Here is a 15861-nt window from a genome sequence, read left to right as displayed (position 1 = left end):
TTTCATTCTACAATACTGGACTTATTTTTCTATGGAGGTTTGAACTTTGAGAGTGTTTAAACCAAGCTCTCCCTCATGAAGCAAATATGGAAGTAACTGAAACTGCAATTTACAGAAATTTCGCTAGTCCTGGCTCCATAACAGAGCAGATTTCTATTGAGCTCGCTGTTAAAATGGCTGACTTTACAGCACAAAAAAAGTGTTTACAGCCTGGTACAAAGCATGATTTTGATGACAACTGTGAGGGGGGTGAATTTTTTTTAGAACTCATTCATTTCCCTTATATTTGGTTGTGTGAAGTCTGCATAATTAAAGGCGTGGGCTCTTGAGTGACAGCTAGGTCTCGCTGGGCGCCGTCACTTCACCTGAGCTGATTCCGGCTGATTAGCTGATTAGTCGAATGAAGTCTGATTAGTGTTTTTGTGGCTTTACACAGTTAGTTGCTTTTTGGAATTATTTCTTACAATTATCCGATAATATGGCATGCTGTGTACACTTTATTGTGCTCACAAACCATTCACGTGGCCTCCATTTGCCAGGTGAGTGGAATTATATACTTAAATCATATCTATAAATGCATTTGTGTTATTCAAAATTATTTATCATTTATAATTTTCTTTAGGGGTGTAATGCACTCCAGAGTCTGACAGATTGATTAGCTGTAGGCATCTGAAGCGGTACAGTGTTATGTCTGGATTTCATCAATAGCCTTGCATTTACTAACACTAAAGACTATATTTGAAGTATTTTTAAGTAATTTGCATTTTCCTCCTGCATAACATCATAAGAACAATGTTTAGTGGCTCAATGTATTACAACAGTGGTTTTAAAAGTCTAAACTTGATATATTATACAACCAAGCGCATGTGGCCAGAACACAAACGAGTTGCAGGTAATGACTATGGGTGACGTCACGGATACTACATCCATATCTTTTACAGTCTGTGGTTTAAACAAGAGAGAAAAGTGTGAAAATGCTAATGCCTGTCGGAAAAAAAGTGTATAAAATGTGTAGTGAGGGGATGTACAGCCTTAAAACATCTATAATAATTGAAAAAATAAAGCTGACTACTTTGCGAATTTTGTCTATTGAGGGTTATTTTTAGAACGTAACTCTCACGAATAACGAGGGACCGCTGGATAATTAAACAAAATCATAGATATAAACACAACACTGCACTGGATGTAAGAGCAATTTTTAGATCTGTACATAACTGAGCAGACCGGTAATCTTACTATACATATACTGTAAATAGATAGCTAAACACCTAACCTAAGATAGAATATACAAGTACTTAAACGTAAAACAGAAACAATATTTAGCAAAAAATGTGTGTTCAAGCTTAAATAGTACTGCTGCATGATTTTTGCTACATTGTCAAGTAACTTATTGTAAAATCACGAGGTACATCAATAAACAAGCTGACCTACAGTGCAGTTTTTTTGGTGAGCGTAATTGTTCTGTTGTGGAGAATGTCACTCTATGAGACCATTGCTTGTGTGGTGTTACATAATGAGAGCAACATCCAGAAGGGTTTCAGAGTGTTCCCTCTTAATACAAGTGAGGACAAAGGTAAGATTATTTCTTTCTTTGTCAGACACCTGATAGCAGACCATCTCAAAAATCTGCCGATTTTTCCCTGCTGCGTTCATCAGTTGTTTGGAATGGCTTTTGTGGAATACCATGCCATATTTCATTGCTCTCTGACCTCCCACTTGACACGGTCGTAAACTACGAGCTGTCTTAGTATTAATGCCATGCCTGACAGCTCTCAGGTTCACCGATTACAGGGTCGGATGCACACGATGAGTCTCTGGATATTCGCTGTACAGTCTGTTCAAGGCTGCCAGCAATGTAGGATGCAGTGAATTAAAATATCGTAGCTATACGAGTACGATTCCTAGAGATTTTACACCAGGACAAGCTTTTGCCTTCTGGTTCCATGTGTGTGTGTGTGTGTGTGTGTGTGTTGTTTTGCTGCTTTTCTCTCCGACATAGTCCTGATCAGCTCAAGGCCTCCATCTGCTTCTGTTTAGTTGTGCTTTTACCTTTTTTCTGCCATACAAGGAAAACACAAAGTGATACCGGAGAACCGCTAGAACTCGCAGAACCGTACGGAACATTCCACAGGATCATCTCGCTCCAATGTGGCGCCAGTTCATAGTTGGAAAACTCAGATCCATCTGGGCTCAGCGTAGTCGTCTTCTCATATTTTGAAGCTTTGCCTCAAAACTAACTAAGCTCCCTACCTAGAAATAATTCTGTTTGGCACTTTTCCATATTATTCATTTTGCAGAAAGGTACAGATTTATTTCAGATTCTTTCTCAGGAACCAGTATTCTAAGTAGCTTGATAGCATTTTGAGGCAGCAAGCTCTACATGAGTTTGGCATTCAGAGACTTGGCATCACAGCCACATACAGTATGTCAGTAACTTGAATGGTCTAAATTGCTATCTATGCATCATACTGTAGCTACAGTAATATTTAGGCATAAAGTTATGGGCCAAAATGTTGTATGGTTATCATTTTCAAAAGGATTAGGATTCATCTGCACAATTAAAGGAAATGCAACATTGTTTTGGACATAATGGATGGTAGAGCGCATTACAGAGAGGACCGTCGCAACTATTTTGAAGAAGATTGTCATATACAGTACTGTTGGTTGCTGGTGGAATGATCTGTCAACCACATCTTTCCCTTCGCTTGTAGTCATTTAGCAGAAGACTTACAATAAGGAAAGCATCCATCGATTCAAGATACAGTACACGCATCAAGTACTCTAAAAATTGAAGTATGCTAATATAATAATATGCCGAAGTGATGGTGCTTCTGCGCTAGCCTGCGGATTCATACGAGTAGACTGCGTTTTGTCTCGTTTTACGCTTTTCTTGAGCAACTAAATTAATGCCAAAGTCTGTTTAACTGATTGTATTTTAATTATATTACAACATCGATGCTGTAAAAGGAATCGTATAAAATGGAAAAAAAAACTCAAAATAACAGGTCATCTGAAGTTTATCAGTATGGGAACAACACTAGCTCAGCATATACACTAATAAGGGATTTACAGAGATAAGTGCTCACAGAAAAGATGTATTTTAGGTGTCTTTTGTTCATTGCCACGGATTCAACAGTCCATGTGAAATTGGCAAGATCAATCCTCCAATGAGAAATATTAAATGAAAAGGTTCTGGAAAGCGATTTAGAGCCTCTCTGTGATGGTACTATGAAGTTGCGATTACTTACTCACCTTCAGGGGGAGTATAGATTTGTAGAAATAACTGGAAGTAGTAGGGTGCAGAGCCTGTGGCTATTCTGTTTACAAGCATTAGAGTTTTGAATTTATTATGAGCATCGTCTGCTTGCCAGAGAGATAAAGAGATGTGTGACTTGTATTGGCTGAAGTCCAGATGAGTTGCAGCATTTTAGATTATTTGGAGAGGTTTCATAATGGATGATGGAAGTCCAATTAGGAGAGCATTACAGTAGTCCAGTCTGGAAATGACAAGTGATCGAACCAGAGGCTGTGCTGACTGCTTGGTCTGACCTTTCTAATGTTGTAAAGTGCAATCCTGTAGGATCTTGCTGTTTTGCAATGTGATATTTGAAGATTGAACTAAAAATTAAAAGATCACGCCTAGATTCCTGTTTAAATTGGAAGGAATAATTGTCCAGAAGTTGTGATAGTCTGAGTTGCAGGGAGGACAAGAAGTTAGTTTCTAGCCAGATTAAGCTGTAGGCTATGATTTTTCATCCAAGCTGAGACATCCTTGTGGGAGAACCGTAGAGCCAGTGTGAGATCTGTGTAGTTACTGTTGGATCGTCTCTATGAAATGAGAGCTAGAGCAGTGTGTCGTCAGCATAGCAATGGATTAGAAAAGTCATGTTCTGGAATGATGGAACCCAGCAATATGGTGTAAATGGAGAAGAGAAGGGGTCCAAGAACTGATCCCCGAGTAACCCCCGTGACCAGCTGATGTGCTTTAGATACCTCTCCACTCCAGACAACACTGAAAGACCTACCAGTAAGCTATGGCTTAAACCAGTGGAGCGAGGCTCCAGTAATATCCATTGATGAGAGGGTAGATAGGAGAATCTGAGGATTTTCTATATCAAAGGCAGCAGACAGGACCAGAAGAAGTGATGATTTGGAACCAGCTTTAGCAATACTCTTGGCTTCAATGACTGACAGTAGTGCGGTTTCAATGGAATGGCCACTTTTGAAGCTTGATTGGTTAGCATCCAGCAGGTTGTTCCGAAGAAAAGAAATGTTGAAACCTGGTTGAAGACCATATACATCAAAGTTTTGCTTTGAATGGGAGGAGAGAAAACACCCACCTACTGGTATTAAAGGGAAAGTTATCCCAAAAATGTAAACGCACACTATTTACTCACCCTCAAGTAGTTTTTTTCTTATGTTGAACACAAAGGAAGATATTTGAAGAAAGATGAAAACCCACAAACATATGAATATATTGTAAATTGTAAATATGTCATCAAAATATTATTTAAATATATCTTTACAGCACAGTATGGTTGGGACAAAACAAAATGTGGGACAATTGAGCGGGTGGTAGGAGCACAGGTGGTGCTAAAGAAAAGAAAATAGCTAAACACAAACTTCTCGAAAAGTTCCCTAAGTAACTAATCAAAAATAAACAAACACACAAAGAGGTCTTCTGCATATCCTAACCATTCTACGCTGTCTAAGAGTGCTTTCACACCTGTGAATCGATTCAGTTGTCCGAAACAGGGATTAAAATTGTTACATTGTTGCTCTTTGCACTTGGTGTGGTTCGCTTTCACACTGCAAAGTTTCTAAACTGACCAAAAGAGCTAAAACAAGTCACGTGTGAATAAACTCTCCTCACATTGATCAGTTTCACGGTTTATTTTGTTGAGTCCCGCTCAGCTGTCTGGGGGTTGTGGTTTTGATGTGTCTGAAGAACCATTCGAGGACCGGGAGAGAGACACGCAATTTCCCGAACCATTGTGCATTTGCAGGAGACTCACAAAACCTTCGGGAGACTTGGGATGTCTAAAATGACCTTCTGCCCTTCTCATAATTCTCTCTTCATTTAGCCGTATGCCTATTACATCTCCATAATTCACTGTGATATAACCGTGCTTGGATCGTATCGCTTTCTCACTACAATTGATCTGCTCCAGAGTTCAATTCAATCGAGCCAAGACCACCTCACTAAGGCGATCTCGGAGCGATTGTTTGGGCACGGATCCTAGCGCGATTGGTAGTTTCACATATGCCAAACGAACTGCGCTAACTGGGCAAACGGGACAGGTTCCGAAACAAAAGTCTAGGTGTAAAAGCACCCTAACAAACAGTTGCAATCATTGGCACGTGTCCATTACCTAATGTACTACCCAAAGAGTAATCCTACATGCTGCAATGTATGTCATGTGACGTTTATACTGTACACTTTGTCTGAGCCTTGTAAATAAATATGGTGGTTGGAATGGATAATGTAAATGTTGCATAGAGAGGGTGGACAGAGCTTGAACACACAATGAACAAACAAACAAGAGAATATACGGTTAGATTGTGTTTTCTTAAGTATGCTGCAATATAACACAACAAGGGTTACAAAGGTGGGCTAGAGAGTGGTCTGATGCTCTCATTTATCGGAGGGGGTTTGCCTATTGGTAATAGTGAATGATTGACAGGCGAATAGACCAATGACCTGAACCTAAGAAAGCAAAAGCAGAGAGAGAGAGAGAAAGAGATACACAGCATGAAAGAACACAAGCGTGTAACACCCATAACCATTGACATCCATTGTATGAAAAACAAATACTATAGAGTACAATGGTTACAGGTTTCCAGCTTTCTTCAGAATATCTGCTTTTGTGTTCAACAAAAGAAAGAATTAACTATCCTTTTAATTAAAAGACAGCCGACAACACTGTGCTGTTTACTGCATCTTACTTAAAAAAATACTAAATAAAACAATCAAATAACAAACAAACAAACTAAGCTGTTAATTTTTAAGACGTTCATGTTGTAGTTTCTAAATGATGTCATAGTATTATGATCAATTGCTGTTTATTTTCTCTGTTATGATTAATTGCTTGTTGTTTTCCTCATTTCTACGTTTTATTTTTTATTTTAATTTTTTGGGGGGGGAATTTTTGAATAAATGCACAACTTCATCCATCAAATCATAAATGAATTAAACTGACAACTTTTACAACTCATTAAAAAGTGGAGTTTAGAGTTGTGCGTAGACCCCAAAATTGAGAGGAGTAGCTCCGGCTGCTTTACTGTGTTGTCTGTTTTGGTTCAGTTCACGTTACAGGATGTCACAAAACAGTCCTGTCAATATGTAGACGAGTTTTATTTTAGATGTTGTCACTGATGAAATGTATCTAAATGTGTGTAAACATATTCATGACTTAAATCAAAGAGTGAGAACAAAAATCTCCTACTTTATGATTGTGGCAAATATATTAGATTCATAGTACCCAGATCAGTTTTTAGACATTGATTAGGACATATTATCAAACACACAAGTAGAAATCTTACTAGGGTTTAAGACACATCAGTTGCATGGCTATATGGGGTTAATTTAGAGTCTTAAAGTGTTGATGCTCATTTGCATTTTTAATTAGCACCTCTGGTATGAAGACAGTGCATGCTCTGGGTGGGATTTCCCATGCGTCACCAAAACTGACCCCAGAAAGAAGAACGACAAGATAGTGGCAGTGTAATTTTCACCTGACAAAGGCGCCTGTTAATGATGTGATGGAGAAAAAGCACATTTGCATAGTGCAATTAAATGCTGTTTCCTTTTAAAACGTTGCCTAACCGCTGGAATTCTCAGCGTTTGCTTTTTATTTTTGATATTTAATTATATTGTTGCACCTTAAACCAGGGGCTTTCAGCGTTTGTATTCAATCTCATGAAGGCAGTGTGGGTAAATTTGCAATGTTCACGGGCCAGCCGGCTTTTCTCCAGCGCGATTTGAATGTTTATGGCATAAAGCAAGATTTAGGGCACACGAGCGCAGCCTCAGAATGCCAGAGCAGGCCTGTGCTGGACTTTATTACACTGGACTTGTGAGATCCTGCGATTTTACCTTTTAAATTAGCTGTCAAAATCACAAAGGCCGTCAGATGGCAAACAGCTATGAATTTCCTTTTTAAGCAATGTGCAGTTTATCAGAAAAGAAATTGGGCTGAATACAATGAATATATTTGCTTTCTCCATCTCAGTCTCCCAGTCTCTCTCTTTCTCTCTCTCTCTTTCTCTCTATCTCTCTCTCTCTCTCTCTCTTTTTCTCTGCTCAGACTTTATCTTCTGTTTCTTTGCTCTCATGTCTCCAAAATGTTTTTTTCATTGCATTTATGGGTTTTAGCTTTGCTCATATGCAAAAACTATACAGTATGTGATATGTATAGCTTGTATTATACAATATAAGGTCATTAGAATGCACGCAAGTCAATAGTGTTCATTCACAAGCCATTTGACTTCAGTGATGTAATGCGTTTGTTATTGTATAAGAGTAACAGCTTAAGAAATGTAAATATGATATGGTGGGTTGGGGATAGCAGGGTAGGGGTTTGAATGGGACTTGCTTTTAATTAGGTAACTGAAAATTGCACTACATTAGACTTCCCATTGTCACACAGTTAAAGGCAAGGCAAGTTTATTTATATAGCACATTTCATACACAATGGTAATTCAAAGTGCTTTACATAAACAAGAATAAAATAAACGAGAATTTAGAAAAGATTAAAATGTGTTAAAGCAGGATTTAATAGAATGAAAAAGACAAATATTCTGTCGGACTTAGCACAGTGCTTAATCATTATAGGCACAGCTAAACATGCGTTGTTGCAGTAGTCTTGATTTGAATGTACCTAATGTTGGAGCACATCTGATCTTTTCTAGAAGCTGATTGCAGCAGTAGGGGATAGGGATGCTCATATTAACCGATTCACCGTTAACTGCAAGGGGATTAATTGTATCAGTTAAGCAATAAAAAATGTAATAATTAGTTTTTTAATTGGCTGCATAAATGTGCAACACATATTTGTTAACTCGCGGGGCGGTATCCCAGTAACAGTCAGCATATGCGCCTTTTCATGTCTTTCATCACACGCAGCGTGCACACATGAACTGTAAGTTAGAGAGAGGAAATAAAAGCACAAAAGCTTTAAGGTGAAACAAGACGCTCAAGACATAATCTTTAAAATAGTGACTTCTATTAAAAATGTTGACAAAGGTTTGTGATATAAGAATAACAGCGGAGAGTTAATTAAATGCATATTTTCCATGGAGTGATCGATTTGAGGTAGCCTGATATTTCATTTAACTGAAAAAAAAAAACATATGATGGGAATAAAACAACATTCTTAAAAAGGATTCAGTGAGTCTTTTCATTTTAAAATCTAAATCTGTCATTTAATGGCCCATTTCTACTAAGTGGTACGGTATGGTACAGGTCGGTCAACGTCATTTTCGTTTCAGAAAATGTCTACAGTAAAGCTGTATGGGTCATATCATATGAGAAGCACTTCTCACAAAACAGATGGTTTATACACATAAATACTTGTGTATAAATGTTCATTACTAAGTTTTCTATGAACATGATTTGATTATAACTGCAGATCAATGATAAAAATAGTAACGTCTACTGTAACGTCTACAGTTACATAAAATAAATAAATAAATGCAACATATATGAACACAAACAGACCCTTAAAGTCTCTGATATGTTACCAATTACAAAAAAACTACACACAGCATACATTTAGTCCTTATTTGGGTTCAAAAACAACAGGAAATATACCCCACAGTCAGTGCAAACCTCTCATCTGTATCTTTAATCTTCGCCAGCACATGTAACCTCTGTTAGAAGTATTTCCGTCATTCCCGAGTTCATAATAGTCCAAAAGGTGATGATAATAGTTAAACATGGCAGTTTGTAAAAAAAAAAAAGTTGCTCCTTTGTTTTTTCTAGCTTCTCTGTTTTTTTGTGCATTTGTTCATTGTTGACTGGATCGAATGTCGGAAGCGCTTCAATAATCACACGCATGTTATTATCATCAGCTCAAATATAGACACACACGTGAGCACAAGTAAGAAAGTCAAAAAAATTGCAAAAAAATTATGGGGCACAGGGTAGAATCTGCTCTTCTTTGTGGCTTTGTGGCTGTTCATCAAGATGACGACAAGCTTTGTTTGAGCTCGGGTCGACCATGGCTAGTTATTAAATGTGTATATTGTTACAGTGTAATGTCTCGGCTGTGTATTCAAAAATGTAGCAACCTTTGTTTTTATTCTGGCTTGTTGCACAAGCAAGTAAAGTATCTCTGCAAACCAATAACGCTCAGCTGCGCGTCTAGCTCTGCCCTTTGATACCCTTTTGCTGTGCTAGGTACACTTTGCAAAAGGTACCCAAAAGTGGCACGGTACTCTTCGCTTTTAGGTACCTTTTGACAGTAGAAACACTCATAAAAGTGTGCCGAACCGTACTGTACCATATACCACTCAGTGAAAACGCGCCATAAGTGAAAAACATTTAGGGCAGGACTATTTATTTTATTCTTTAATGTAGTGTATTCTGTTTTTCTATGCTGTTGTAAACACTGCAGGTGCATGACGATGCTCTGTTGTTATGTTCTCTTAATAATCATTTAATATTTATAGTCATTTAGCAAAATTAACTGAAATGAGCATCCCTATAGTGGGGGGCATAATAGCTGAAGGCCAATTCACCCTGCTTTGAATGAACTCTTGGAATTTCAAATGTACTTTATCGTAATGATCTGAGGGTTTAGTCATGTTTCTTATACTTTTGCCAATGGTGAGGCCTTAATTTTAAAAGTGAGAGGGCATCAGTCATACGGTTGACCTCAGTATCTACTCATACCAAGGACGTGATGTGAAACATGTTGATTAAAATAGGAATGGATATTGTGGCATAATTGGTTTTTGGCTGAAAGAGAATATGGTCAGCATAGTTCAAATCCGCCCAAAAGTTATCTGTTAAGCATTATTTGTTATGGTATTGACAGCATCGGACTGAAAATATGTTGGCTAGAGAAAGCTATTTATAAATGAGAAGAAATACTGTGAAGACAATCACATTTGTATTTAGGAGGTTGAACCTGCAGGATGAATCATTCTCGATCAGAGCAGAAACAGATTGTAAGAGCATATGTTTGGACCGATTTCGAAGGTAGAACGCGGCATTGCTTTGAACTGTTTTGCGAGGCTTAGACTGTGCATTTGATTGAAACTTGCAGGCTACTTTACTCGGAGGTTTAATTTCTCAGCAAACGCAATCTAGATTCACAACAAGAATAGGCTCAGGCCTTTTTTGATTATGCTTTATTATGGTTAAAATTGCACATTTCCCCATTTTTTCCTTGATCTTTGTGTATTTAATGAGATGATGATATCATAGTGGTGCTGCAGATTTAGATTACCATCATGTTGCTTCAGCCAAATAATATTTGGAGGGGGTTGGAGGCAATAAGACAAACAATTAGTTTAATGTAATGGAAAACAGGAGCACGCGCTCAGACACAAATAAAAATAATGAGATATCCGAGTATCTGTGTTGTGGTGAATATGAAATCTAGAAACTAGTCGTAACTAACTAAACATGGCACTCTTAAAACACATTGGTTTGAAAGCGTTAACAGTTGGATATCAATCCTGAGTTAGAGTTTGAGAATGCTAAACGTAACCTGTAGGTAATGGCAGTGATGAAAGTTGTTTTGATGCATTCTGTGGAGCAAAGAAACACAATCATAAGGGTCACTTTAGTGTGAGTTACAGCGACTCCATCTATTGCTATATATTTACTTAGTTTGATTGAGCGTTTATATCAGAGAAAGGGGCGTATGATTGGAGTGAGTCACAGCGTTCAAAGGCCAACAGAACCGAGCGAGAGGCTTCTGTGTGTGGGATGGTCTGCATGTTTATCCTTATGTACTGTATTTATGCCTGTCTGTCTGTCTGTTTTTCCACCGAAGCCTAATTTCTCATTCTCATGCCTTATTTTTGTTCTTTTTTTTGCAGGACAATTCAAGATCCAGAAGTCATAAGAGGTGAGTGTGACTGAATGTAATACCTGTCAGCAGTTTAGATGCATTTATTTGCAGAGATCGGTTTTAGCCAATGACCGCAGCTCTTGAGCATTCAGTCATCTGGTGGCTTCTGTCAAATTCCAAGAAAGTGTCCCGACTTGAAAATTTGCTTTAGCAAAATAGCCAAGAAAGAAGCGTCTCGTCAGAAGAAAGATTTAAAGCCTGCGAAAGGACAGGCCGGCTTAACTGGACTCATTTTCAGAGCCATTGTAAGACTGCCAGGAGCTTTGGTCCTCTCAGTTGGCAGAGCAGTCAGGCCTGAATTAGTTTCCACTTGAAGGATACAAGTGGACTGTTTGTATCAAGCTGAGCGGACAAATTTAAAAGGAAAGTTATAGGAAGTGAAAAGTTTGAGCCTATAGTTTCTCCCCCGATTCCTCACCCCAAAGCAAACAGCGTGCAAGCCTGACAAAGAAACATCAAGCGTGACTCTCACGTAAACATTTGCCGCCTCCACAATGGCTGTTTTTCGTAAACGTTCCCAAATGTCAGATCTATTTTTTAGACCGTTTGCAGCAGTTGAGATGAGATTGAGGATCCGATGGTATTTATTAAGGTGTTTAAATAATTGTATTAAAGCCATTCAAAAAAGCATTTGCTGAACTGAAAGGAAGATTTGGAAGTACATCTGTTAGATGTGTACATGCCTGTATAGTTTGTATTCATTTATTTAAGTGCTTAAGTCCTCATGTTGTGCTTAACAAGCTTTGATGTAAATGTGGCCCTGCAGCATTTGTGCTACTCGCATGAAATATTGTTAAATGGTGTGTCTTACTGAGAGTAAACAACTGATATTTCACGTACAATGTATCTGCAATGTATTATTTAAAAATGAAGAAATTAAAGACTTATAGTTGTGTTTTATTAACTTGAACCAATGTTAAATGCACCAGCTAATGCAGCGGGGCCAAACTCAGTCCTGGAGGGCCGCTGTCCTGCATAGTTTAGCCCTAACTTGCTTGAACACACCTGCCTGGAAGTTTTTGTAGTATACCTAGAAAGAGCTTGATTAGCCATTCAGGTGTGTTTTATCGGGGTTGGAACTATGCAATTTAGGAGTCCGGCTCTGCAGGACTGAGTTTGGGTAACCCTGACCTAGAGGATATTACCAATGACATGGCAGTATAGTAGTAATGATTTGGAACACCTCAACACGCATCACATCTTGGCTACTAGCCATCACATAAAAAAAGTAAAAATAAGTGAAATATTTAGTTTTGGAAGATTTTTCCCTGATAAAACTATGTATTTACTTGGAGTAGTTAAAGGAAAATCAGAGCTCCCATTTAATCCCATAGATTAATCCTAAATTTATAACGATCACAGAGAAATCGCCTCTCGCATCATTCAAATCTCATGTATGAAAGCATTAAGGCTTTCCTGTAAAATATAATGATGATGGAAGAAGTTGTAGTGGGTTATTTGGGATGTGGTGGGTTTCTAAGGTTATTAAAAGGGTTTTCTGTCACTACTTGTTTAGCCTGCATTAATGCATTTAGTGTAAGCTGCAGGATTAATCGTTAAAAGATCAGGATCTCAACGCCCACGCAACGTGAACTATAGTAATTTGCATATGTTTATTAATTGTTCGAATCGCTGCATTCAAATCTGGGTTTGAAAAACACAAAAATCAATAAAGAGATTCAGTGTTTAGTTTTTTTGAGTTAGTTATGAAGTTACAAACAGTCAAATAACACAGAAATACTGGGATAACAGTTGCTAATTTAGATATAAACCACTGATGTTTATGATAAAGAATAAAATCACTATCGTATGCTCAAAAATGTAAGTTATAGGCAGCAATTACATTATTTAACCAATAGGTGGAGAAAAGCAGCTATGAAAAATATGTGACTGAACAAATCCTTAAAAATGGCACATCTAGCAATGAAACATGAAGTTTTATGAGTGAATAAATAAATCATTTATTGAAAATGAGACTAAAATATATATGAGGTGTACAAATTATAATGTTAGATTTCTACATTTAGTGTCATCAGCAACAGTAGTAACAGTGAATTTTTCACAGTACTAAATATTTTACAAATTATTTTTATTCAGCTGATTATTTATTTTTTACATTAAAAAAAAATTACAGATTCTAAGTTCTGTTTGTTGAAACCAAGTGTCTTGCAGTACTGTTTTTGCATTAAATGGAAAGCAAATTACATTTGTCTCCTCCCCTTTTTGGCTGATCTGAAAAATGGTCCGATCTGTATCTAAAAACCATTATGGGTTCCGAACCGTTACACCGCAAGAACAATTTGTTTTAAAAAGAATATTGTATATAATGTAAACATAGCATGAATTTATTGTGCACATCCAACATGAGTCATGTTGTTATTATCATGAAAGCAACCAGCACTTTTACAGCCATTAACAAATTCTCCCCATGACCTCATGTCAGCAGAAGTACTGCTGTAGGTCATGTAGGCACTTTCTGCATCCTCTTTCATGTGTATTTTGCATTCAGAGATTATATTTTTGTCGCATACCGTTCTTGGCCATCCACAAAATGGGTAAGACGTGGTATTTGGGATGCCGCCTTGTACATTTTGTACCAAAAGCGGCATTGCATTGTGGGTCTAGGGCACCGCAGACAAAAGCCCATCTGAAGCGCAGTCTGGCAGTTTGATTAGTTGCCCGTCTTTCTGCCCCAGTAGCCACACTCGAACACCCAGGGCTCTTCCGCAGCCGGTGCGACAGGTGGACTGCAGAACGGCGCAGCTGAGATTGCTACCAATGCACCCACAACGCATCAGAACAAAAGGAGGAGTTAGTGGTTCCATGAAATACCAGCTCCATTGCTATATTCAGTGCTTGAGAGACAAGTAAAATGTTTATTTCTCTACTACGCTTAGTTGAGTGGTAAGCAAGAATTGATTGTTGAGCAACGGGCACAGTTGCGTAGAATTGTTTTGAGAAGGATTCAAACATTCAGCCAGATAGTATGGCCAGCACATTTAGAGATGGCCCCTGCCCTTCTTCCCCTTTATGTATTACACACACACACACACCCACCCCTGCTGGGTTTCCAGGAGCAGATCATTACCTCTGCCTCCTCCCGTTTCCTCTCCACAGGGGACTAATGCAGCAGAGTGGCTGTTACATTCCCAGGACATGAACATTCAGATTGGACATCTGCTCCGTTCTCCCAGTCTATCAGATTCAGACTACACTACACTGATAGAGGCCGAGCGAAATACATCACACACACCTTATCCGGACGCATTACTAGAGCGCTTTCCTTCAGGGCTTTCTTGATTGTTATTTCTGCTTTTTTCTGTGGTTGTTTGTGTTGAACAAGTGCTGTGCCACGTTCGAAAGAGGCCAATTTTGAGTTGCGAAAGTACAATTTTAGATTTTGAAAATAAGAAGTTGTGGCCGCTATGCTAGGCCATTCCAAGGGCATCTGTGGTTAGGCAGTTTGCTGGAAATGTAAGTGTGTTAAGTGTGAAAAGTATAAGTGGGATGAAATTGTTAATAGAAGCTGAGGATGGCAACTCGGCCTTATGCAGGGTTCAGGAAATGCAGCATGTGTCCTTTATTACAATAAGGAAGTTGGCTGATTAGAAATTAGTGCAAATGAGGCAGCAGTCCTAATGAAGTAGATGTGGAGTAGTGTATTTAGAGGTTGGTTAAAAAGTTGAATCTTAATATGAAGTGATAATATTACTAACATTGGCATGACCTAGCAGCTAGCTCTCTGCAACCTTCACATGGTTGCCCACTGAAGCCAAGCAGGGCAGTGTCGGGATGGGGGACAACATGCGAAAGCTAGGTTGCTGCCGGAAGCTGTGTTAATGAGGCCAGCAGGGGGCACTCAATCTGCGGTCTTTGTGGGTCCTAACGCCCCAGTAGAGCGAAGGGGACTCTATATTATCTGTGAGCATCGTCTTTAAGATGAGACGATAAACCGAGGTTCTAAATCTCTGTGGTCATTAAAAATCCCGGGATGTTTTTCGAAAAAGAGTAGGGGTTTAACACCGGCATCCTGGTCAAATCTGCCAACTTGGCCTTCTAAGCATCCCCATATTATATGTGGCTTCATCGCTCTCTACGAATCAGCTGGTGTGTGGTTTGTGGTCTGGCACAATATGACTGCTGTCGCATCATCCAGGAGGATGCTGCACACTGGTGGTGGACGAGGAGATTCCCCCCAATGTGTAAAGTGTAGAGTGCATAAAAGTGCTTTATAAATGTGAGGAATTATTATTATTATTTTTATTATGTGACCAAACAATTTAGGTCCCTAAGTATTGGACTGGTTTGGTTTCTGGCATGTTTAATTCAGTAAGTTTGACCTGAAAATGCTCATTAGATGAACCATTAATTGTACTACTTCATTATTAGGAGGATTAGAAGTGCAGTGTGTGTGAAGTGAGAGATGCTTTGAGATTAGGCAGGACAACAATCTTAAATGGAAAATTTGTATTGAATGTTGCAAACAGAGCTCCAGAGCCCCCTGTGTTAGAGTCACACGACTGAAGTCTATTCCCCTTCTAGCAGGATTGTTTTTGCTTTTTGTTTTAATATTTATTTATTGAGTTTTTACAATTTAAAGCAGTACATTACCCCTCCCTACCATAAAACTAAAATATATATATTTCCAGAATTTCTGAGTTAACAGTGAGAAATCAGAGTGTACAGAGTTCTGAGTGTACAGATTTGTTCAGTCTATATCATTTAACATGAGAGGCTTGGCAACATCTAAAAGAAGGAAAATACAAAAGAGGTGCAT

General features: G+C 38.4%; 1 protein-coding gene across 1 annotated transcript in view; it reads left to right on the top strand.

Annotated features, from left to right (window-relative positions):
- Window positions 1–15861, top strand: part of pawr (PRKC, apoptosis, WT1, regulator) — a 144211-nt gene that overhangs the window by 103987 nt on the left and 24363 nt on the right. The window contains exon 3 of the mRNA NM_001006015.2: window positions 11053–11081. Coding sequence (NP_001006015.1) covers window positions 11053–11081 — 29 coding nt within the window. The remainder of the gene's footprint in view (window positions 1–11052; window positions 11082–15861) is intronic.

The sequence above is a fragment of the Danio rerio genome, chromosome 4 (assembly GCF_049306965.1).
Source record: "Danio rerio strain Tuebingen ecotype United States chromosome 4, GRCz12tu, whole genome shotgun sequence".
NCBI lineage: Eukaryota > Metazoa > Chordata > Actinopteri > Cypriniformes > Danionidae > Danio > Danio rerio.
This window is presented reverse-complemented; position numbering and strand designations above follow the sequence as displayed.